We start from the raw sequence: 25,274 nt of genomic DNA, 5'->3' as shown, positions 1-25,274 counted from the left end.
TCATTTGCTATTTATTTTCTGGTTCTGTTTAAAGGAGAGCCACACATTCCCCATATTTTGGAACAAAATGTTGTTGTCGTGAATGATTTCCTTTTTTCTCCATTGGTTCGAGCCTTTAGTAGCAGAGGGAGGTGAGGGAGGTGTACCTGTTTACCTTCCTCTGGGTTAAATCAATCCACAAACGTCCATCTTCCGTTCCCCTAATCAGCCCCACTGGTCTGTAATGGATTTCTAAATCACAAGAGGAGCATCAGGGATCAATACACCTCAATGGCTTTGTTTATATGAGGATTACCCTAATTACATTGCTTCCATAAGAGATCCACACAGTGATGACTGGTTCTATGTTGCACTGTACTAAGAGACATTTTCATAGGCACACATGCTCATTTGCTATGTTATGTGGGCCTGTCTATGATCTTTTTATAAATCCGGGACAAAGCCTTTTTAATTGAATAACCTCGGAGGAGGATGAAATGTGGATAGAGGAGAATAGAATTAGACAGAGACTGAATCCTTTACCTGTGTGTCCCTCTATAATAGAACATGTCATTTCAGGGCAAAATGTATGTTTTGAGAATAATTATCTGTTTTTGACTCATCTCACCTTGGGCTTTGTGAAAGGATGATGAATCCATTTCAGCCAAAACGTGTCTTTGTTATTAGATTAAAATGAAGGTAACTGTCACAGATGATACAGTACAGCAGCTCAGCCTGTGCTTTCCGTCAGTTTACTGAGTGGTGTTACCCTAAAACATGTCCCCTCTCTTTTTGTGCTGATAATATGTGTCTCACTGCATTCTGTCCTCCTGTGTTTCTTTACAGGGTCCCAGATGCCCCCCCAGATCCCCGTCAACATGTCGGATGTCCCTCACTCCCCCTTGACGCAGTCCCCCATGCCTCAGGAGAGGGGTAAGTCTGACCACAAAGTGTGTGCGTGTGTGTACATGCATATGTGTGTGTTTGTGTGTGTGTGCTTGCTTGCTTGCATGTTTGTGTGTTCTAGTGTATTGTGTGTGCGGTAATTGCAGATTAGCCCTAGGTTAGTGCCCACCTGTGTGTTGAGCAGAGTTGTGGATCTGGGCTGAGTGGAGCAGTAGCGGAGGGGTCTGAGGACAGAGAGTTAAGCCTCTTACAGCCCTGGCTATGATAGTGAGAAGGCATTAGCCTCCCTCTCAGTGACACTGGCATTGTTCCCCAACACTCTCTGGGAACTGGCAGACAAAGGCAGGACGTGACATCATGGCCAGAGGTACAGGGTGTTCTATAGCTGGGCTGTTAGCAGGTACAGGGGTTGGGATTGTGTACTGGGAGGTGTACACAGACACACATACACACACCTTAGAGGGGGTCAAACGTAACGATGTTCCCGCGATGCATGTTCTGATCCAGTGAATGATGTATAATAGACCGATGGCTCAGTGGGTACAGAACAAACACCTCACCAGCGGGTTCCCAGGGAGGGGCTGGTGGAGAGGTGATGTATTACTGGATGAGAGGTCAGCTCAGGTCATGGGAACCATTCTTTGTTAAACCTTAACTGTTACTGTCTGGAAATCACTAAACCCTATGTTCTGGGAGTTAGGGAGTTTTTGAAGTGGATTCACTTCCGACTTCCTGAGTTGATTCTCATATGCAATGCTAGTTATTGCCATGATAACAGAGGCTGACTACATACTGTGAATTACATACAATGAATGGTCCCTGATTGAGGCTTCCTCTAAACATTCTACAACGGCCAATAATGTATTGAGTTCAGGGGAAAAGTTAATCTCTTGAATGAAGCAAATGACACTCAATAATAGTGATTACAACTATAGAAGTAGCCCCGTGTAAAACAACATTGTCCCTGTTGGTTTGTGTAAAGGAGGTAGGATGACTATAGCATTAACATGGAGTATTATGCTCTAAAAACTCACAAGGACCAGTTAAATCTGAGAGAGAGAGGCAGATGAGAGAGAGAGAGAGAGAGAGAGAGAGAGAGAAGAGAGAGTAGAGAGAGAGAGAGAGAGAGAGAGAGAGAGAGAGAGAGACGAGAGAGAAGAGAGAGAGAGAGAGAGAGAGGAGAGAGAGAGAGAGAGAGAGAGAGAGAGAGAGAGAGAGAGAGAGAGAGAGAGAGAGAGAGAGAGAGAGAGAGAGAGAGAGAGAGAGAGAGAGAGAGGAGAGAGAGAGAGAGAGAGAGAGAGAGAGAGAGAGAAGACGAGAGAAGAAGAGAGAGAAGAGAGAAGAGAGAGAGAGAGAGAGATGGAGAGCGAGAAGAGAGAGAGAAGAGCAGAGGAGAGAGAGCTGTTTACATAAAACATAAATAAACATAATGTAATGCTCGGCTTCGGCTTCACGTGACCGGAAGCACAGTGGTTAACATACTGTAATGCTTTTTTAGAATATGAAGTAAATCCCATGGTGCTAGTGCTGCTCTAAGAGCTGCTCTCATTTCCATGAATACTGTTGAATGTCTTTCTACTCCTCTCTCCGTTGCTGTCCAGTTTGTTGTTGTCAGCTAAGGCTCTACTTCTTTGCCTCCTGCCTGCCTGCTGCCTGCCTGCCTGCTTGCTGCCTGGGGAGGGAGGGAGCAGGAAGGGAGGGAGGAGGAAATCCTTGAATGCGTTATTTCTTTTAGCAACTGTCTGCACAATGTCCTCTCTCATCCCTTTTCCACAAAATTTTACACAGTGTTTTCAGAATCCTTACGATAATGGAAGCAAACATTAGATAATGTCCCCCTTAAACCATGTCGTCTACACGACTTTAGGCCTCCCCTCTTGCTCTCTCTTCCCCCCTCCCTTCTCTCACAGCTCATCAAATGCTTCTCGCTTCTCTAGCAGAATAGGCCGATATGGAGGAAGAACAATACTTCTTGCATCTACGGCCTGCTTTTAACAACGCCTACTCAGTAAAGAGCTGGACTATAGAGTGTATAGCTCTCCTGTGGTGTGTGTGTGTGGTGTGTGTGTCGCTGTGCGTGTGTGTGTGTGTGTGTGTGTGTGTGTGTGTGTGGTGTGTGTGTGTGTGTGTGTGTGTGTGTGTTGTGTGTGTGTGTGTGTGTGTGTGTGGCTGTGTTGTGTGTGTGAGCCAAGCCGAGCCCAGCGCAGCCGATCCATTTAAAGCTGATCCAGGATATTAGAGAAGGCCTCTATCTCTTCTGATTGGCTGCAGCGCCAGCGACCTTTACCATTCGAGGCAGATTGGAGACCTTTTCTGTGGCTTCGCTCTCAGGTTTAGACTGTAATGAAATGGCTTTCAGTGATAATAGTGAATCCCTGTGAGGATCACTTCAAATGTCAATTTGAATGGTGGAGGGAAGCTGAGCTGAGAGCCTTTTCCATGAATTGAGAACTCACGGTTCCTGGAACAGCTTAGAATTACACAGCAGTCATGGTTAAATCGCTGTCTTATTCCCCAAGTGCAATTTCTGCACACGTACACACACACACACCGTTTTCTCAGCCGACAAGGTGAAACATCTTTTGATGTGCCCTTGAGCAAGGCACTTAACCTAATTGCTCTAGGGTCGCCGTTGACCCCATTCTCTGAGTTGGAGTATACAACACAAAAACACACATGCTTACAGTATAATACACACGTGTACATGTGTGAAAACGGGACCAATATAAGCACGCACCAAACTATTGTGATTATTATAATGACACAAACACACACAAAAGCAGAAAGCCCAGTCGATTTTGTGCGTGTGTGTGTGTATCGGTTGTTCCCCTGGCCTCCATGTCACCCAGTCCTATCAATGTACAGTGTATCAGTATATACGGCCTTACACACAATGCACTGCCAGCTTGCCATACTAACAATCTGATGACTATCTTCGAGTAACAAGATCTAAAGACATTATAGAGGATTATAGTATTGTCAGGATCACCCCTCTACACCCAATCACAGCGTCAGAGGGAGGTTAGGAGAGAACAGATGCGTCAAGTCACCTGTTTCGCCCTGCATAAAGAGTGGATCTTTAACTCTTTGCCGAAAGGAGATTTGTTTGTGTGTGTGTCTTTATGTGTGTTTACATAGGCTGCAATACTCTTAAGCACAGTCCGTTGTCAGTGCTGTCTCTCTGTGTGTTCCAGGCTTTATGTCCAACATGCAGAGAAACCAGTCTGGCTCCCAGTTTGCACCACCACTACCTCAGTCGGGGCCTTCCATGTCCCCTCACCCCTCTCCTGGTCCTGGTCCTGGAGGACAAATGTACCCAGGGATGGGGCCCAGGCCCTACCTCCAGGGTGGCTCCAGTGGCCCCTACGGACCCCAGGGATCCCAGGCAAACCAGTATGGACCCCAAGGTAGGAGTACTATAGCTGTTGTGTCATTATACTTACCTTTACACTATGTATGCAGTGGATTCGGCTATTTCAGTCACACCTGTTCGTGACAGGTGTATAAAATCAAGCACACAGCCATGCAACCTCCATAGACAAACACTGGCAGTGGAATGGCCTTACTGAAGAGCTCAGTGACTTTTAACATGGCACCGTCATAGGATGCCACCTTTACATCAAGTCATTTCATCAAATGTCTGCCCTGCTAGAGCTGCTCGGGTCAACTAAGTGCTATAATTGTGAAGTGGAAACGTCTAGGAGCAACAACGGCTCAGCCGCAAAGTTGTAGGCCACACAAGCTCACAGAACTGGAATGCCGAGTGCTGAAGCACGAAGCGTGTAACATTGTCTGTCCTAGGTTGCAACACGCACTAACGAGTTCCAAACTGCCTCTGGAAGCAACGTCAGCACAAGAACTGTTTGTCGGGAGCTTCATGAAATGGGTTTCCATGGCCGAGCAGCCACACACAAGCCTAAGATCACCATGCGCAATGCCAAGCGTCAGCTGAAGTGGTGTAACGCTCACCGCCATTGGACTGAATCCTGCTTCACCATTTGGCAACCCGACGGCCGCATCTGTGTTTGGCAGATGCCAGAAGAACGCTACCTGCCCGAATGCACAGTGCTAACTGTAAAGCTTGGTGGAGGAGGTATAATGGTCTGGTGCTGTTTTTCATGGTACAGGCGAGGCTCTTTAGTTCTAGTGAAGGGAAATCTTAACGCTACATTTGTGGCAACAGTTTGGGAAAGGCCCTTTCCTGTTTCAGCATGACAATGCCCCCGTGAACAAAGCGAGGCCCATACAGAAATGGTTTGTCAAGATCGGTGTGGCCTGCACAGAGCACTGACCTCAACCCGTCGAACACCTTTGGGATGAATTGGAACGCTGACTGCGAGCCAAGCCTAATCGCCCAACTTCACTAATGCTCTTGTGGCTGAATGGAAGCAAGTCCCCGCAGCAAAGTTGCAACATCTAGTGGAAAGCCTTCCCAGAAGAGTGGAGGCTGTTAATACACTACTCCATATTAATTGCTATGATTTTGGAATGAGATGTTCGACGAGCAGGTGTCCACATACTTTTGGTCTTGTAGTGTATATAACAGGACAGTTAGTAACTCTGGTATACAGTAAGAGTATGAACGGGTCATGGCGCATGAGTAAGAATCCCTCTAATGGATCCACTTACTGAGGAAAGGCATTAGTATTTCCATATTCAACCAGCACTACTTGGCAGCCACTTAAGACATTTTATTCTCTTGTATTCAAGAGGAAATGTTGTGAACCTTGACATATATGTCACCTCTCTACACAGTGTTTTAAGGAAACAGTAGGATGGACCTGGTTCTTCCTCTCTTTCTCTTTCTCTTTCTCCCCACTATGGGATTAAGCCATTTGTCAGAATATTCATGAAGCACTTGAACTCTAGACGCTACCCATGCCTATATCATTATTGGATTAAAGACAGATTGACGTGGCAGACCCGGCTGATAAAACATGTTTTCTGAGCTCAGTGATGTTGTTCAATCCCATTACTGGGGTCAGTATTTTTAAGTTGCCCACAGAAATGGGTTGGAGTGTTTTAACTGCCCACCAACGTCATTAAAGCCAATGAGGAGGTCAGTTTGATGTTATCATATTTTTACCTGTGGTAGACTTGTGGGAAACAGTAGAGAGGATACTTCTAGTCTGAGAGGGCATTTCAATCAGACCCACATTGCAGTATTCGTACCATAGTCTTTCCCCCTTGGTCAAATAAAATCACAGAATGGTTTGAAAAAGGAGTCATAAACTGTGTTGGAATACTCATACTAACCCCATTAACCGTACTATTTGTGACATAAATTGAGTATATAGTGTGCTTATTGGTCATAGTATGGATATACTGTAGTTAGTATGCCAAATGTTCCCGGATGTTGTACTACATTCGCTAAAATACGAAGTATACAAGCAGTGGACACTATTTCCGTGCTTTTAGGCTACAGAATACAATTCTTCCAAAAATGTGCGTTGCTTCACATCATTTTCAGATTTAAAGAAAATGGCGGAAAGTATGCTGCTGAAGTCCGACGAGAGCGGATACAAATTCATTGCTTTAACTAATTATGGAAAAATGCTAAGAAAATGTTGAGTAATGTATTAAAGTAATGACTTTTCAAATAAGTTACGTTACACGTTATGTTGGCTAACAATTTGTAAAATAGGCTATCCTTTGGAACCGCATTGCATATCATTACAGCAGTATGTGCCGGTATGTTAGCTAGCTAGCTAACGTTAGTTGGCTGCTAATACATTGAACTTGCCAGTATATTAACTATATGCTATCTAACTAACTAGCCAACATTTATTGACTTGATTATTCACATCATTCTTAGCTTAGCTAAGTGGTATAGTCGTTGTGTGTTCTCAATGGACATTGTTAATTCGGGTGTGTTTGTAAATTTGTTCTGGCTACTCTCATTTGAGTGTGCCAGAGCACAGAATAACTGATGAATTTACGAACACTCACAACGCCCATTGAATATGGCCGGTGTCAGTAAACGTTGGCAAAAAAGCAGAATTAAATTGTTGCCAGCAGCACAGTTACAGTCACCGACACTCTGGATAACATGAAAACAGCCTAACCAGCTCTGCTAGTGCGAGTAAAGTGGTCAGAGTGAGGTGTTCTCTCATTTGTGTCTGGTAGTAGCTAGCAAGCTAACCAACGTTAGCCAATTAGCTTGGGTGCTTGACTGCCGTTCTGAGGCCAGAACGCTCGGATCAACCCTACTCCTCGGGCCAGAGCGCCCAGTGAGCACTTTGAAAGCCCCGAATTTACGAACAAACAATCTGACAACGCTCTGAATTTACCAACGGCCTCAGATTGAATTTATGAACACACCCAAAGTTATAATATGTCTAGCTAGTAATTTGTTATGATAACAAGCTAGCAAGGGGTTGGATAGCAACAGCATCAACTTCCAGTAGACAGGCCTGGAAGTTGACTAAAATGAACTAATAGTATATAGTATGTAGTACATTCAGTACCAGTCAAAAGTTTGGACACACCTACTCATTCCAGGGTTTTTCTTTATTTTTACTATTTTCTGCATTGTAGAATAATAGTGAAGACATCAAAACTATGAAATAACACACATGGAATCATGTTGTAACCAAAAAAGTGTTAGCCACCCTTTGCCTTCATAACAGCTTTGCACACTCTTGGCATTCTCTCAACCAGCTTCATAAGGTAGACACCTGGAATTCATTTCAATTAACAGGTGTGCCTTGTTAAAATTTGTGGAATTTCTTTCCTTCTTAATGCGTTTGAGCCAATCAGTTGTGTTGTAACAAGGTAGGGGTGGTATACAGAAGATAACCCTATTTGGTAAAAGACCAAGTCCATATTATGGCAAGAACAGCTCAAATAAGCAAAGAGAAACAACAGTACATCATTACTTTAAGACATGAAGGTCAGTCAATCCGGAAATTTCAAGAACTTTAAAAGTTTCTTCAAGTGCAGTTGCAGAAACCATCAAGCGCTATGACGAAACTGGCTCTCATGAAGACCACCACAGGAAAGGAAGACCCAGAGTTACCTCTGCTGCAGAGGATAAGTGCATTAGAGTTAACTGCACCTCAGATTGCAGCCCAAATAAATGCTTCACAGAGTTCAAGTAACAGACACAACTGTTCAGAGGAATCAGGCGTTCATGGTCGAATTGCTGCAAAGAAAACACTAGTAAAGGACATCAATAATAAGAAGAGACTTGCTTTGGTCAAGAAACTCGAGCAAAGGACATTAGACCGGTGGAAATCCAAATTTTTGATTTTTGGTTCCAACCGCCGTGTCTTTGTGAGATGTGAGAACAGATGATCTCCACATGTGTGGTTCCCACCGTGAAGCATGGAGGAGATGGTTTGATGGTGTGGGGGTGCTATGCTGGTGACACTGTCAGTGATTTATTTAGAATTCAAGGCACACTTAACCAGCATGGCTACTAAAGCATTCTGCAGCGATATGCCGTCCCATCTGGTATGCGCTTAGTGGGACTATCATTTGTTTTCAACAGGACAATGACCCAACACACCTCCAGGCTGTGTAAGGGCTATTTGACCAATAATGAGAGTGATGGAGTGCTGCATCAGATGACTTGGCTTTCCCAATCACTCGCCCTCAACCCAATTGAGATGGTTTGGGATGAGTTGGACCGCAGAGTGAAGGAAAAGCAGCCACCAAGTGCTCAATATATGTGGGAACTCCTTCAAGACTGTTGGAAAAGCATTCCAGGTGAATCTGGCTGAGAGAATGACAAGAGTGTGCAAAGCTGTAATCAAGGCAAAGGGTGGCTACTTTGACGAATCTAAAATCTAAAATATCTTTTGATTTGTTTAACACTTTTTGGTAACTACATGATTCCATATATGTTATTTCATAGTTTTGATGTCTTCACTATTATTCTACAATGTATTAAAAAAAAATAGAAAAACCCTTGAATGAGTAGGTGTGTCCAAACTTTTGACTGGTACTGTACTCATTAAGTATGTAGCATACATTATGTTAGTATGGGTATTCGAACACAGCTATGGTCTGTGGTCACTCAATTTGACCAAACACTGTGTATTATAAGTTATAGTGTGAATTAAGTGTATTTTAAACCAGTAACCTGTCAGATATGCTGGCTATCGTTTCCCCGGTCAAAAAGTCTTCCAAAACACACCAGTCCATTTCAGCACTTGGTGGGAAAAATTCTTAGAATACCTCTTCGCAATGAAACTGGCTTTTAGAGTTGAGTGTTCTCTATACAGCTTTAGAAAGAAGCAGTCACCTTAATATCTTTGCATCTGCTTTTATGTGTCGTTCCACTGGATGGGCACCAAAGGATATGTTGGGGTATTAGTAATGTGTGCTCTAATGTGTCACTGTGATGAAGGCACCGTCCATGTGTGTGTTTTTATAATATCGCTGAGACCCTGACATTAGTTCATGTTGATTAATAGCTCTAATGCATGTGGTATTTGGCCTCTCTCCTCCCACTCTTATGTGCTAATGTGACTTAGCTGGGATGACAGCCAATGGCTGAGGCAGAACAAAACTGAAATATAAAAAGTCTGGAGTCGGATGAGCGTGAAACGCTGCACAGCTGACAGGAGGGATGTTCTTGCCAGTGACAAGCCAACCCCTCCACCCCCATACACTCTAAAGACAGAGTACACACACATACACACGCTCTTCTCTCTCTCTCAACACACAAGCACACAGACCCCCCCCTGAGGAACATGTGTGTTGGAGTGGGTCCATGGATCCCCCAGGCGGTTGCAGTGTCCTGGTGGTGGGGGTGCGGGGTGGGCTCTGGGCCCTGGTTATGAAAGGGTTTGTTCAGGCTGGTCTGTTCAGGCTGGCCTGTTCAGGCTGGCCTGTTCAGGCTGGTCTGTGTTGGCTGGGGCTTGGGCTGAGGTGAACAGGCCAGGCAGCTGCTGCTCATTGTTCTTAATGACGGCTCCATCTGCTTCCCGTCTCTCCCGTGCCACAAAATTACTAACCCATTAAACCAACATGGAAAAGCACTCCAAGTTCCTGATCCCTGCACTCTGTTTTTCTTGGCCAGTCTTGGCACTGCTAGAAGATCCAAGCCTCAGGCTGTGAACAACTGAACACACATCAGTGTGTATGTGTGTGTGCTTCAGCCATAGATGCTCTCTTTTTTCTCTCTCTCTCTCTCTCTCTCTCTCTCTCTCTCTCTCTCTCTCTCTCTCTCTCTCTCAGCTTACCTCACTCGCCTCACACACACTCTGACACGCTGAGCTTGTACTCTGGCTAAGAACATGAAAACTGTCTCATGTTTCATTGTGTAACTTAAATGCGACAGCATTTGTCTTTTATCAAGGGAAAGGATACTACAACCTTCAGGTCAGCACAAGGAAATCCACCTACCTCCTCTCTACTAACACAATGAGGTACAGCATCTGGGTTGACCACTTACAATGTTTAACTACAAAATATGTTGACCGCCCTTTGAACCCCCTTTCAAACACAAGAGGCCCAAGTTCTTCAGCATGATCTTGTACAGTTTGTTGATACCAGGCTCTGTTAAAGTGCCTCCAGTTGTTCCCGCAGCTGCTCTGCAGACGTGCTCTATAAGCCATGTACACTACAGTAGATACAGACCTGAGCTATGTGGAGTGCTGTAAGACAGAGTCAGTGAAAAGAGGAAAACTCTGCTGTGCCTCTCCCACTCTCACCCCCACCGTTAAGTACCCCACTGGTAATAGCCATGCTTTCGACAGCAGTTTGTGAGCCTGGATGCTTTGCTGAGCCCTTCTACCTTATTTGGTAAAAGGAGAGCTCAATCCCAGAGAGCCGCAGGGACAGTGGAGGTTTTGGGAAATGGGTTGGACCAAGTACGGAGCCCTGAGGTGCTCCGTACCTGCTGCACCACAGACGCCCTGCTGAGAGAGATGCTGAGGTGGCTCTGAGAGGATCTACCTGGGGCCTCAGGCCAGAAGAGAGGGAGGGAGGGCGAAGAGAGCGAGAAAGGAAGGCGGGTGAGAGTGAGGGAGAATTTGAGAGAATTTCTGAGGAATAGAAAAGGAAAAAAATCACTTTTACCCATAATTCTTCTCTCCAAAAGAACGCTGTCATGCCCTTCATTTGTTTGTGTTCGGCAACATACTATACAGTTTGTTTTTAACGTTAGCTAAGCAACTCTGGCCATTCTCTATGTCCTGCAGCTGTAGACTGCTGCTGTGTAATCTGCGTTACGTTCCTCAGTGATGGAGTCCACAGATTCCAGCCAAAGCCAGGGATGGGTGAGCCGGTTGTTAGCAACGCTGCATCCAGTCTGCTGAGGAAGCAGTGTCTGTAATCTGTTCGGTCACAGTCCTCCTTTTCCCGCAGGAGTGTGGAGATTAAATACAGCTCGGCAACAGAATGCATGACCATGCCTGGAATCTCCATGTAATTGGTATCACACCGCAGTCCTCTCTCTGCCTCTCTCTGTCGGTTATAAATACCACACCTCCCAAAGGCAACCGCAGCCTGAGACGGCAGGGAGGGCGGGGTCAGGAGAATAGTAAGGTATGGAGGAGAAATTATATCTCTCTGCCGATTTTTCTCTCTGTTTTGCTTGTAAATGTGCCTTAACAGCAAAAGGAGCGGATAAAGCTGATGCTTAGGTGTGTGAGTGCTGTGTAAAAGTCTGAATGAGGACGAGAGGCCCCGCAGAGCAGCCCTGGATCATGTAGTGGTATTCTGGGTAAGAGATGGGCCCCTCGGTGGCTGTAGAGAACAGAGCGGAGCAGGGAGCGGCAACACTACTCCCCCCTGAAGTAGCACCCTGGCATGGCACCAGCTGCATTACCAGCCATCTTGGAGATGAACTATTATCACGCTGAAGAAGAACACCTCACAGGAAAGCTGAATGTAAATCCGTCTTGTCCGCCTGAAAAAAGCCCCAAAAACTAGAATACAACCAAGATTTTTTCTCAAACAGCTGCTTGAAGTGTATCTCTGGTCCCCCTAAACATAGCTCTTAAACTGAAGATAGTCTCTTAAATGTCAATACAGTATGATTGTTGAACTCTGTGAAGAACACATGTCCACTTTTATGTGATCCTTCCTCGTCCATACGACTCTCACGGTAACGTTTGTAGAAGTGTAAACCACAGCAGATAGGAAACCCTAGCCCTCATGGAAACTTCACAGGCTCTGCCTCTTGCTCTTTTCTGATTGGCAGCCTGGATGCTAAAGATGGAAAAACCCAATTGGAATATCCAAATGGGCCTCAGTGATGGGCCTCACACAAATGGGCCTCACACAACAACACACACACAAAAAGAGCACTGCGAAGCAATGGAGCAGAGCCAGAGCCCAACCAGTGTGACTGGGGTTCAGCAGCTGTACGCTGTGGGCCGCTGACTCAGGCGTTTCAGGTGCAGCACGTACTGTACAATGAGGAGGAGATGGAGGATACCACAAGACAGATGATTCCCAGGGTTCTCAACAATGTCACTGCTGAAAAGAGAGTGGAATGGTACTGTGCCTCACTGCATATACACACATGCACACACACACATCCACACACACCCTATCCATGTTTTAATATATCCTCCTGTGCTTGTCCTCCAACCACCTTTTTCTTTTAACGGTTCCTTTTTTGGAAAGTTGGCGATGAGGCCCCAAAACCCTTGACAGGTGTCAACTGTGTTCATAATCAGACTCCCCAGATACATATCTGGCACTCTATATTTCCTGCTACACTACATTTCATCACACTTTCTGGGCAAATTCAACTGGAGCAACAGAGTTTCATGGGAAGGACTTGTTTTGATTTGATATAAATCCCGTCTCCGGGGGAGCTTTTTTTTCTGTTGGACTCGCAGGCTTACGTCATAAGGAATGTCTTTCCTCTGAAGCAGCTCGAGGACACCAAAAGCTATTTCCATTTTTGGAGTCTGTTCCATGCGCGGAGTATTGTCATTGAACTTTCCTCATTCAGGTTTAAAGGGACTTGATCCCCTTTTCCAGACATATTCTCAGAGGATTAGGCTTTGAGCCCCGACTAAAGCACTCTTAATCAAATCAAAATAAATAGCCCCCTTCACAAAAGGGACTCCACATTTTCCGTGTGTGTGTGGTGTGTGCGCACATGCATGTGTGTGTGTTTTCTTGAATGTTTGTGTTTGTGACTCCTTTTCCAGCTGGTTCTGGAGTGTGTTAAGCCTAAATGTAGGGGTTTAAATGTGCATTAGGAAGGCTTGTGCCATTATGGCTGCTGGGGCAGGAAGAAAGCCTTTACTGCAGATTACAGAGGCTCTCAAGTGTTTCTCAAACTCAAGCTTTGCAATTGTTCACATGGTGATTCAGCATCCCTCCCCTCCCATAGATGTCAAATCTGCAGCCAATATATCAATGGCAATGTCTTCAGTAAAACAAACAACTGTATTCACAATTGCATAGATACACCCTACAGAGGCTACTGAGTCAAAAGTGTAATGATGTAGTATGTGTCAGTTAAGCTGTTTCATCTGACATTTGCTTCTTTTTCACATATGATGTTGATCACAATTCTATCACAATATAATCCGTGTGCTGTGACGTCGTAGCTACATATTGTAATAATATGGTCATTTAGCAGGCGCTGTCATCTAAAACAACTTACAGTTGACTCGTAAAGCATGTATAGAAGAGTATCCTTGTGTGCCAAGCCTCTAGGTTCTCCTCTGCGGTGGATGCAGAGCGAATGAGAGAAAATGACTACATGGAACTAGCATAAGATAGATAACTGTCACTTTATTCATGCTGAGGGATAAACGTACTGTTATTGTTAAACTGGCCTCTGCTAACTCCCAGATGTTCTATTTCTCCTCTGTCCTCAGGTAACTACCCACGTCCACCCAACTACGGCGGGACCCCCAGTGCCAACTACAGCGGCCCCGGCCCTGGCATGACCAACAGCCTGGGTATGAATGCCAGCAGCCCCATGCACGGCCAGGGTCCCGGGCAGCCCATGCCCATGGGCCGCAGTCTTGGCGCGGGCAGCCGACCCTACCCCAACATGGCCCCCAGTTCCCCCAGTATGCCCCAGCCGGCAGGCCCAGGGATGGGCCCTCCTTCACTGGGCAACGTCAACCGCAAGGCCCAGGAGGCAGCCGCTTCCGTTATGCAGGCCGCAGTCAACTCTGTACAGAGCAGGTGAGATGACATGTTTGTTTTTTTCACCAGTGGTCTCTTTGATGATGTGTGATTTGCATGTGCGTGTGTGCGAGCGTGCGAGCATCTGTGTGTGATCTGTGTATGAGAGTGACATTGATAGACAGAGAGAGAAGAGGAGAGGAATTGGGCAGAAGGCTGATCACATTACTGCAATGTTCCAGTAAAAATGCTCTATTTGGAGAAGAGACTATTTTTACTACCCCCTGAAATAGTCTGCTAAAATGTGTGAGCACAGGGCATCACTCACTCACTTATGTCACTGCAGAGACTTTGGGGCTTTACGCTCTTCAGACTAAAGTTTCAGTGCGTAGTTCTCTATGCTCAAACTGTGGGGAGATATAGAGCAGCATTTTGTGCCATGGAACTCCTTCAATTAAATCTCTTCTTGTTTAATACTAGAGTACAGTAAGAGCTTCATATAGGACAGGGTTCCCCAACTGGCTGAATTTGTCCCATGGGTAGTTTTATTTGACCCCCCAAGTTGTCTGAGCAAAATATCTCTCTATATATATATATGTATATACTTTAAAAAATATATTTTAATTTTTTATTGTTGGACATAAAAGACTGTAAAAATACCAGGAAATCAGCGACAAGTGATTTTAATTTAGGAAATCTGTTCCCAGGTAATCCCACGCATAATAGAGAGACGTGATCGTATACAAATGTAAGCAAGGTTTGAAATGATTATGTTTCAGTCAAATATTATATCTGTTTGGGCTTCTTGCGATCATTTTGCAGTCAACAAATTATTTGTAATTATGTTCCGGTCCCCCGTCCATCCACTTAAGAAGAAATCGGTCAGTGGCTGAATCGAGTTGATGATCCCTGATGTAGGGCTTCTATCTATCTGGAAGGCATTTGAAGCACAATCTCTCTGGTGAAATTATGTCCAATGGAATATTGTGTTAGAGACTGAGTAGCAGTAGAAAAAACAGAGTCGTACTACGATGCACTATGTTACCTTGGAAAACACTTAACAAGATTTCAAGTGAACATAACATGCCCTTCACATGTACAACACAACACCAAGCTACTTAGGAAACTCAACATACCCTTGGACACCAACATAAAAAGCAGCATTATGAAGAGCCTTGACACATATCAAGCAGCACATATTTATAGGGCCGGGACGATACCAGTATCGCAATATTTTTTTCCATGGCAAAAATGAAAACACGAAGCAGACCTTACTCTTTGGTCCTTTAAAAACCTGCTGTATGAAATATTGCGTGCTATTGTAAGGTTCTGTATTTATTTTCTTAGTCAACCTTGTGTTCTGTTTCTTTGTGTTCTTGAACGTAGCCCTGTTTCTTTGTGTTCTTGAACGTAGCCCTGTCTTTCATTTTTGTTCTTTGATTTCACCTGTGTTAGTTACTCACCTGGTCTCATCAGCTCCTTATTTAGTTCAGTTCATTCTGTTTGTGCCTTTGTGAGGTATTGTTAGTTTTGACTCTATTAAGCCTTTTCGTAGCTCGTTTGTGAGAACCAGTTATATCCTTCAGTCCTAGTTTTGATGCACCTGTCTGTTTGCCTACCTGTGGGTGACCGATTCCTGCCTTCTGCGAAATAAACACCTGCCGCGCTCTGCGCGTGAATCTACACCTTTTTCTCCCTGAGTATTCATTACAGCTTTGAAAATATATGTGACTCTGGAGGACAACATAATGTTTGTTTCCAACATTAGGGCTGTTTTCCTAAGTTAAATCCGCTTTGTGTTTTGTTTCCTTGCTACGATGCTCACGAGTATCGCAATACTGGTATCGTCCCGGCCCTACTTATTTATGTACTTACAGTATTTATGCTAAATGGAATGGGGAATGGGTAGATGGGTGTTATTTAGCTAGTGTGCTTGAGTGTTTCATGTGTGAGTGCTTCCCAGAGCAGGGCAGATTTGTGAGGAGGAAGTGGTAGGATGGTGTGTGGGCAGTAAACTCTGGCTGAACCCTGTCTTGGGACTATTTGTAAACATGGACCAGTCTTTCAAATGGTAGGAGGAACAGAATTGGTCATACTGAGCAGCTTGGGGCTTTGCCTTCTGAAGCAATGCGGACGGGCGGAGGCCAATCACCAATGCTTCTGCTGAAGTGGCCTTGTGAATGTGTATCCCTATTTATGTACAGAATATCATTAATTGAAATGAGGCTGGGAGCATAGTAACTAAAGGCTGTCTCTCCATGCCTCTTGGTTCTAGGCTTTGGGATAGTTAAAAGGCTGTCTCTCCATGGCTCTTGGTTCTAGGCTTTGGGATAGTTAAAAGGCTGTCTCTCCATGCCTCTTGGTTCTAGGCTTTGGGATAGTTAAAAGGCTGTCTCTCCATGGCTCTTGGTCCTGGGCTTTGGGATAGTTAAAAGGCTGTCTCTCCATGCCTCTTGGTAGCAGGTGCATAATGGTTCCAAGCGTCGTTACAGGTCATAATCGGTTCCTAAGGCGTTCGTTAACAGGTGTAAGCATGGTTCCTACGGCATCGTTAGCAGGTGGAAACAATGGTTCTAAGGCTCGTTAACAGGTGTCACATGGTTCCTACGGCATTCGTTAGCAGGCTGCAACATGGTTCCTAAGGCGTCGTTAACAGGTGTAACATGTTCTACGGCTCGTTAGCAGGTGTAAACATGGTCTAAAGGCATCGATACAGGTGCAACATGGGTTCTTAGGCCAAGTTAGCAGGTGCATAATGGTTCCTAAGGCGTCGTTAGCAGGTGTAACATGGTTCCTAGGCATGTTAGCAGGTGCACATGGTTCCAAGCCATCGTTAGCAAGGTGAAACATGGTGTCCTAAGGCATCGTTAACAGGTGTAACATGGTTCTACGGGCAATCGGTTAGCAGGTGATAACATGGGTTCCTCACCCAGGCGTGTTAACAGGTGAACATGTTCCACGGCAATCGTTAGCAGGTGTAACATGGTTCCTAAGGCTCGTTAACAGTTGTAACATGGGTTTCCTAAGCATCGATACAGGTGCAAATGGTTCCTTAGGCAGTCGTTAGCAGGTGCATATGGTTTCCTAAGTGCGTCGTTAGCAGGTGATATACATGGGTTCTAGGCATCGTTAAGCAGTGCAACATGGTTCCTAAGGCATCGTTAGCAGGTGTAACATGGTTCCTAAACGGCCATCGTTTAGAAGGTGCAATGGTCCTCAAGGGTCGTTACAGTGTAACATGGTTTCCTAAGGCAATCGATAACAGGTGGTAACATGGTTCATAAGGCGTCGTAGCAGGTGCAACATGGTTCCTGAGGTGCGGTTAGCAGGTGTAACATGGTTCTAAGGCACTCGTTAGGCAGGTGTAACATTGGTTCCTAAAGGCATCGTTAGCAGGTGCAACATTGTATGAATTTGATGTATTTTGATTAAAAAAAAAAGGCAATATGGAAAACATATATGGTACACTCTAACGAGTCCTTCCTATATGGTACACTACTAACAGAGTCTGGTCAACAGTAGTACCTACTACAGTCCTTCCCTATATGGTAACTAACTATACAGAGTCCTGGTCAAAGTAGTACACTATATGGACACATATGCCATTGTGGGATGCACCCTGGCGCCTCCTGCTCTGGCCTGGGGTCGCTGTCTGGAACATTCATTTGTTTTGAATATCAACAGAACATGTGATCAGTATTAAATATACATTTGCATATTTAGAAAACTTTAGATTATGTGCCTTGGACTTCTTCTCTGGAAAATGTACATTATTCTGTTAAGAATAGTAGTAGAGTAGTAAGTAGTAGTAGAGTAGCAGTAGCAGTAGTACAGTCTAGTAGCAGTAGCAGTACTAGTAGCAAGTAGCAGTAGTAGACTGTTAGGCAGATAGCAGTCAGCAGTACTAGTAAGCAGTACTAGTAGTAAGCAGTAGTAGTGTACTAGTAGCAGTACTAGTAGTTAGTACTAGTAGTAAGTAAGTAGTAGTAAGTTATTATGCATAACCTATGGATTCACATGACTGGGCAGGGGCGCAGCCCATGGATGGCCTGTGGAGGGCATAGCCCACCCACTGGGAGCCAGGCCCAGCCAATTCAAAGAAAGATTTTCTTCTACAAAAGGTTTTTATTCGTAGACAGAAAGACTCCCTCGTTTCATCCCGATGTCCAGCGTGGCTGGTCCTCAGATGATCAACACAGGTGAAGAAGCCGGATGAAGGGGTCCTGGACTGCGTTTGTTACACTTGCTCTATGGTTTTGGGCGTTGGACGTTCAGTAAAAGATTTGGGAAGGGAATTTATGGAGCGCAGATGAACATTCATTCTTGACAACAACTCTGGTTGACATTACTGCAGTCAGCTCATTGCACACTCCCTCAAAACGCACATTTTAGAGTGGTCTTTTATTGTCCCCAAGACAAGGTGCCCTGTGTAATGATCATAGCTGTTTAATAGGCTTCTTGATATGCACACCTGTCCGTGGATGGAATTTATTTGGCAAAAGAGAAATGCTCACTAACAGGGATGGAAAAACAAATTTTGCATATGGAACATTTTGGGATTTTTATTTACTCATGAACCAAACAACTTTACATCTTGCGTTTATTTAATTTTTCAGTATATTTTACCATGCTATATTGATATTTCAAATGTAGCAAATTACATGAACACCGGGAAAACATTCCACCACTTCTCATTGTCAATATACATTTTGCCCATATCTGTGATAAATGAATGTTTTAAACTCCACTGATTGAGACCACAAAATCAACCATAATGGCGCTGCTAATAGCTCCATTTGAAAAAAAATACTGTTATTGAAGAAAGATGTGTTCAGAGATTAAATGTAAATTAATATAATTTCTACACATTTCTTTCCTGGTTAAATCGTTTTATACTTCAAGACATAGTTAGGTTATTCGGCACCATTGAGAACCCCCGACCCCCCAGTTGAGAATCGCTGCAGTGGACCATTAGCTGCACGCACACAGAGAGAGCAGAAGGCCTATTTAAAAAGAAATGAAACCTTTCCCCCCCTTTTCTGACCCGACTTCTTTTTGTTAGCCAAATGGCAACTGTTCCTATAACAGTGCACTATAATTTAGTATATGGGGTGCATTTGGTACGTAATCTCAATGAAATTATATATTATTATTATTATGAATGGGAGTAAGTTATGGTTTTTCTGATTGTTCTGTGTACGGTTTGTGGCCTCTGTCACACGAGTTTCCTAACTGCCGTTCCCTTTCCAAGAAAGACCGGACATGGGAAACCGCACCGATGATGTTTCAAAGCGGCCTCAAAACCGGGATTCCGCTCCGTCCCAGCTGCTGTCTGCCTGTTGCTCTAACGCAATACTGAGGCAATAGAAAAATGCGCAGGTGCCATTTTCACAGCATGGGTGTAAAAGTGAAGTACTAATGTTGAGGAAGATGGACGGTGTTCATTAGGTGTTTTCTTCCACAATACAAGTACAAGCAAACAGCAGCATATTTCCTTGTCAGTAGGCGAGGTCTCCCCCAGCTGCCTGCTTAATTCTCTGCTGCCTCCAGATCCAGCTGCAGCTACTGATGGGCTCTGACTCTGACAGTAACAGACGGACCCAAGACGACGCGACACAAACCATCCCTCCTAAAACGGAAATATGCGTAATACGCACGGCACATTTTGGGAAGACACCCGCACAGTGACAGCAAGCGACTAATGAGACGACAAGCCTATTTCTCGCATCAAACAAAATGACATATCGTGCTTCGTGTCGGTCATCATTCCAGCCTGTCTGGAACGTCGGGTTTCCTTTTTCGAGACCGGTTTCATTCCCCGGTGTGATAATTCTGACAAGGTTTCTTATGTTGGGTGGAGTCAAGTCCGGAATTGTCGATATTGGCAATCAAATCACTGCATCATTCAGGTGGGTGAAACAAAACCGCGCTTTCTTTCGCTCTGTTTTCAATGGTTATACTCCTACATGCTTTACGAGTGTTCAAAATATTGCAATGTGCATTTTTTGAAATAGTTAATGATGAGATATGAGTGGGTTATCGTTATTGGCTTAAAGTATTCTAGAATCACTGTAGGCTAAGGAAGGGACGAGTGGCTGTTTCCTTTCGTACGGAAAAAATAGCCCCATATTGCCCCATGTTGATAACCATTGCAGCGCCTCAGCTGCACATAGATTGGTCGAATGATTCCCATAATGAACCCTATAATTTAACCTGTGTTTATTGTGTCCGGAATAAATGTGGGTTGGGGGTTGGGGTTGGGGTTATCAAAACGTAGATGATGCCCGGGTCGTAACAACGTTATCGGTTACCACCGGGTTATATAACGGGCGTGTTTGGGCGACCCCCCTGGCAAAATAATTACATTCAATAACCTAGTAGCCCTAGTCTCTCTCTATCCAACCCCGGCCGCGGTAATGCATGGGCCAAGAAGGCCCTCAAAAAAAAAAAAGACCTGTACATTATACTGAAATAGACAGACGAATCTCCACCTCAAAATTCTGGCCTTATTTCCAAATATGAATAGAGAAAAAGGGAGTCCCCTAAGACGGTAATGGGCAACGGGGCTTCAGTGGGGTGAGCTAACATGTACTGTGTCAAAATAGAACATCTGTTGTCCCAGTCATGATGGTGATGAACAAGGCCTGTAATGTAGGATGGCTGTTTCCCAGTCAATGATGGTGGTGACAGGCTGTAATCGTAGGATGGGTGTTTCCAGTCATGATGGGTGGTGAACAGGCCTGTACGTAAGGATGGGCTGTTTCCCAGTCATGATGGTGATGAACAGGCCTGGTAAATGTAGGATGGGGCTGTTTTCCTCAGTCATTGATGGTGGGTGAAACAGGCTGTAAGGTAGATGGGCTTTTCCAGTCATGATGGTGATGGAACAGGCTGTAATGTTAGGATGGGCTGTTTCCCAGTCCATGATGGTGGATCGAACAGGTCCTTAATGTAGGAATGGCTTTTCCCAGTCATGATGGTGATGAACAGGCCTGTAATGTAGATGGGCTGTTTCCAAGTCATGATGGTGATGACCAGGCTGTAATGTAGGGTGGGCTGTTTCCCAGTCCATGATGGTGATGAACAGGCCTGTAATGTAGGATGGGCCTGTTTGCCCAGTCTGATGGTGTGAACAGGCCTGTATGTATGGATGGGCGTTTCCAGTCAATGATGGTGATGAACAGGACCTGTAATGTAGGAGGCTGTTTTCCCAGTCAGATGGTGATGAACAAGGCCTGTAATGTAGGTGGGCTGTTTCCCAAGTCATGATGGTGATGACGCAGGCCCTGTAATGTATTGGTGGGCTGTTTCCAAGTCCATGATGGTGATGAACAGGCCTGTAAATGTATGGATGGCTGTTTTCCAGTCATGGAGGTGATGAAGCAGGCCTGTTAATGTAGGATGGGCTGTTTCCAGTCATGATGGTGATGAAAGGCCTGTAGTAGGATGCTGTTTCCCAGTCAAGTGATGGTGATAGAACAGGCCTGTATGTAGGATGGGCTGTTTCCAGTCATGATGGGTGATGAAACAGGCCTGTAATGTGGATGGGCTGCTTCTGTAGGGCAACACCAGGTGGGAGAACCAAGCCCACTCTAGTCAGATATCAACTACCTGTGGATTAAATAGGCGCTATCTTTCTGATGTGATGCAGGATTCACAAATTGGCAGTATTTTCCAGGCGTCTTCCTCACTAACACGAGCAAGTAGATACATTCAGCATCAATCACTTGGGGATTGTGGAACGTGTGGGGGGTTCTGTGTTAGAGCGATGTGGGGATTCTGTGTTAGCAGCGACGTGGGGATTTTGTGCTTAGCAGCGACTGTGTGGGTATTCTGTGTTAGCAGCGTATTGTTTTTTCTGTGGGGGTTCTGTTGTTAGCAACGGCGAACTGTGGGGGATTTCTGTGTTAGCGCGACTGTGGAGTATTCTGTGTTAGCAGCGACTGTGGGGGATTCTGTCTCAATGTAGGATGCAGACGTCAGCAGACCTGCAGACACTCCTATTTCTTACTATCGCTCATCCCAATGATAGAGGTAAATACATAGTAAATGGCTTGAAACACGTAAGGGGATCCGGTCTCTCACTAAATACATTTCCATGTGTACAGCATAGTAGTTATTCGGTTTGAAAATTTTTTTGGCTTCCATGTCTTTGTGCTCTTCTACACAAGAAGATGAAAAGATATTCAACCAACTCTTAGGAAGGTTTCTGAAGATGAAAATTATTCAACCAACTCTTAGGAAGTTTTATGGTTATGGCTTCATCATTCAATTTCTTACTCAACCCAAGATTATCCATCAACACCTTGGCAATCCTCCTCAGGTGGTTTGGTCACATTCCTAAATGGTGTGAAAGGAAATTGTGTTCAGAATTTTTATCCTTTATTGCCCGTGAATAAAAATGTGTGGCCAACAGAACACACACCACAGAGGGGGACACATGCACACTCAGGTACATGCCCCCCCCAGAGCCTTTGACCAAACGTCTCATTTGTGCTTCCTTCCCAGGTCATCATCATGAAGGACGGTGTGGTCAACCAACAGCACAGCCAGCATCTCCCACGCCAGGAAAGCTTGGAACAATCTCAAGATGGAGGCTTTGTATGGACAGGAAAAGGTAAGTTAGTAATGGGGTTGAACTTATACAGCACATTACAGACGTGGAATGCAACGCATGTGCTTTTCAGGAAAAAAAAACAAACGATTAAAAAAAAAACAAAAAAATAAAGCTGAATATTCTACACAATAAAACTAGAGGATAAAAAACAAAAGTGACACAAACTGAAACAACTAAAATTACCTGGAGGAAAAGCAAGCTAGAAATATGTGTCCAGATCTCTTGTCCAGTGTAAGCCCCTCAGGAATCTCTGGCAGGTGTTCCAGAGGCTGGGGGGCATAGTAACTAAAGGCTGGGGCATAGTAACTAAAGGCTGGGGTATAGTAACTAAAGGCCGGGATAGTATACTAAAAGCTGGGGGCAATAGTAACTAAAGGCTGGGGGCCATAGTAACTAAAGGCTGGGGGCATAGTAACCTAAAGGCTGGGGGCATAGTAAACTAAAGGCTTGGGGGCATAGAACTAAAAGGCTGGGGCATAGTAAACTAAAGGCAGGCGGGTATAGTAACTAAAGGCGGGGCATAGTAATAAGGCTGGGGGCATAGTAACTAAAGGCTGGGGCATAGTACTAAAGGCTGGGGGCATAGTACTAAAAAGGGCTGGGCATAGTAACTAAGGCGTGGGGTATAGTACTAAAGGCTGGGGGCATAGTAACTGAAAGGCTGGGCATAGTAACTAAAGGTGGGGGCATAGTAACTAATAGGCTGGGGGCATAGTAACTAAAGGCAAGGGGGTAAGTAACTAAAGGCTGGGGGCATGTAACTAAGCTGGGGCATAGTAACTAAAGGCTGGGGATGTAACTAAGGCTGGGGGCATAGTACTAAAGGCTGGGGCATAGTAACTAAAGGCTGGGGCATAGTAACTAAAGCTGGGGTTATAGTACTAAAGGCTGGGGCATAGTAACTAAAGGCTGGGGCAGTAGTAATAAAGGCTGGGGCATAAGTAACTAAAGGCTGGGGGCATAGTAACTACAAGGCTGGGAGCATAGTAACTAAAGGCTGTTCTCTCCATTGACTCTTGGTCTAGGCTTTGGGATAGTTAAAAGGTTGTCTCTCCATGCCTCTTGTCCTGAGGCTTTGGATAGTTTAAAAGGCTGTCTCTCCATGCCTCTTGGTCTAGGCTTTGGGATAGTTATAAGGTTGTCTCCATGCCCTCTTGGTCCTGGGCTTTGTTTTGGATAGTTAAGAAGGCTGTCTCTCTCATGCCTCTTGGTCCGGGCTTTGGGATAGTTAAAGGTCTGTCTCTCCATGCCTCTTGGTCCTGGCTTTGGGATAGTTATAAAGGCTGTCTCTCCAATGCCCTTGGTCCTAGTTTGGGATAGTTAAAGGCTGTCTCTCCATGCCTTCTGGTGGCTTTGGATGTTTAGGGCTGTCTCTCATGCCTTGGTCCTGGCTTGGATAGTTAAAGGCTGTCTCTCCATGCCTCTTGGTCCTAGGCTTTGGGAATAGTTAAAAGGCTGTCTCTCCACGCCTGCTTGGTCGAGGCTTTGGGATAGTTAAAAGGCTTGTCTCTCCCCCTCTGGTCCTAAGGCTTTGTGGATAGTTAAAAGGCTGTCTCCTCCATGCCTCTGTGTCCTGGGCCTTTGGGATAGTTAAAAGGCTGTCTCTCCATGCCTCTTGGTCCTAGGCTTTGGGATAGTTAAAAGGCTGTCCTCTCCATGCTCTTGGTTCTAGACTTTGGATGTTAAAGGCTGTCTCTCCACGCCTCTTGGTCTAGGCTTTGGGATAGTTAAAGGCTGTCCTCATGCCTCTTGGTCCTGGGCTTTGGGATAGTTAAAGGCTGTCCTCTCCATGCCTCTTGTCCTGGGCTTTGGGATAGTTTAAAAAGGCTGTCTCCCACTGCCTCTCTATGGTCCTAGGCTTTGGGATAGTATAAAGACGCTGTCCTCTCAATGTCCTTGTGTCCTAGGCTTGGGGATAGTTCCAGCAGGCTGTTCTCCATTCTCTTGCGGTTCTCGGCTTTTGTGGATAGTTAATAAGGCTGTCTCTCCATGCCTCTTGGTCCTAGGGCTTTGGGATAGTTAAAGGCTGTCTCTCCATGCCTCTTGGTCCCTAGGCTTTGGGGATAGTAAAAGGCTGTCTCTCCATGCCTCTTGGTCCCTAGGCTTTGGGTAGGTTAAAAGGCTGTCTCTCCATGCCTCTTGGTCCTAGGTTTGGGATAGTTAAAGGCTGTCTCTCACGCCTCTTGGTCTAGGCTTTGGGTAGTTTAAAGGCTGTCTCTCCATGCCTCTTTGGTCCTGGCTTTGGATAGTTAGAAAGGCCTGTCTCTCCAGATGCCCTCTTGGTCCTAGGCTTTGGGATAGTTATAGCTGCTACCTTTCTCGCATGCCCCTTGGTCCTAGCTTTGGGATAGTTAAAAAGGCTGTCTCTCCAATGGCTCTTGGTCCGGCTTTGGGATAGTTAAAGGCTGTCTCTCCACGCCTCTTGGTCCTAGGCTTTGGGATACGTTTAAAGAGGCTGGTCTCTCCATGCCTCTTGGTCCTAGGGCTTTGGGATAGTTAAAGGCTGTCTCTCCGCCTGCGCTCCTTGGTCCTAGGCTTTTTGGGATAGTTAAAGGCTGTCTCTCTGCCCCTTGGTCCTAGGCTTTGGGATAGTTAAAGGCTGTCTCTCCATGCCCTTGGTCCTTGGCTTTTGGGATAGTTAAAAGGCTCCTCTCCACTGCATATTGGTCTGAGGCTTGGGATAGTTATAAGGCTTTTCTCTCCATGCCTCTTGGTCTAA

General features: G+C 45.1%; 1 protein-coding gene across 1 annotated transcript in view; it reads left to right on the top strand.

Annotated features, from left to right (window-relative positions):
- LOC111963157 (AT-rich interactive domain-containing protein 1B-like) overlaps positions 1-25,274 on the top strand; it is a 251,145-nt gene that overhangs the window by 164,066 nt on the left and 61,805 nt on the right. The window contains 3 exon segments of the mRNA XM_070443334.1: positions 826-912; positions 4,080-4,292; positions 13,683-13,998. Of these exon segments, the coding sequence (XP_070299435.1) occupies positions 826-912; positions 4,080-4,292; positions 13,683-13,998 (616 nt within the window).

Source organism: Salvelinus sp. IW2-2015, linkage group LG4q.2 (assembly GCF_002910315.2).
Source record: "Salvelinus sp. IW2-2015 linkage group LG4q.2, ASM291031v2, whole genome shotgun sequence".
Classification (NCBI taxonomy): domain Eukaryota; kingdom Metazoa; phylum Chordata; class Actinopteri; order Salmoniformes; family Salmonidae; genus Salvelinus; species Salvelinus sp. IW2-2015.
The sequence above is the reverse complement of the archived record's forward strand: the minus strand, read 5'-3'. Positions and strand labels throughout refer to the sequence as shown.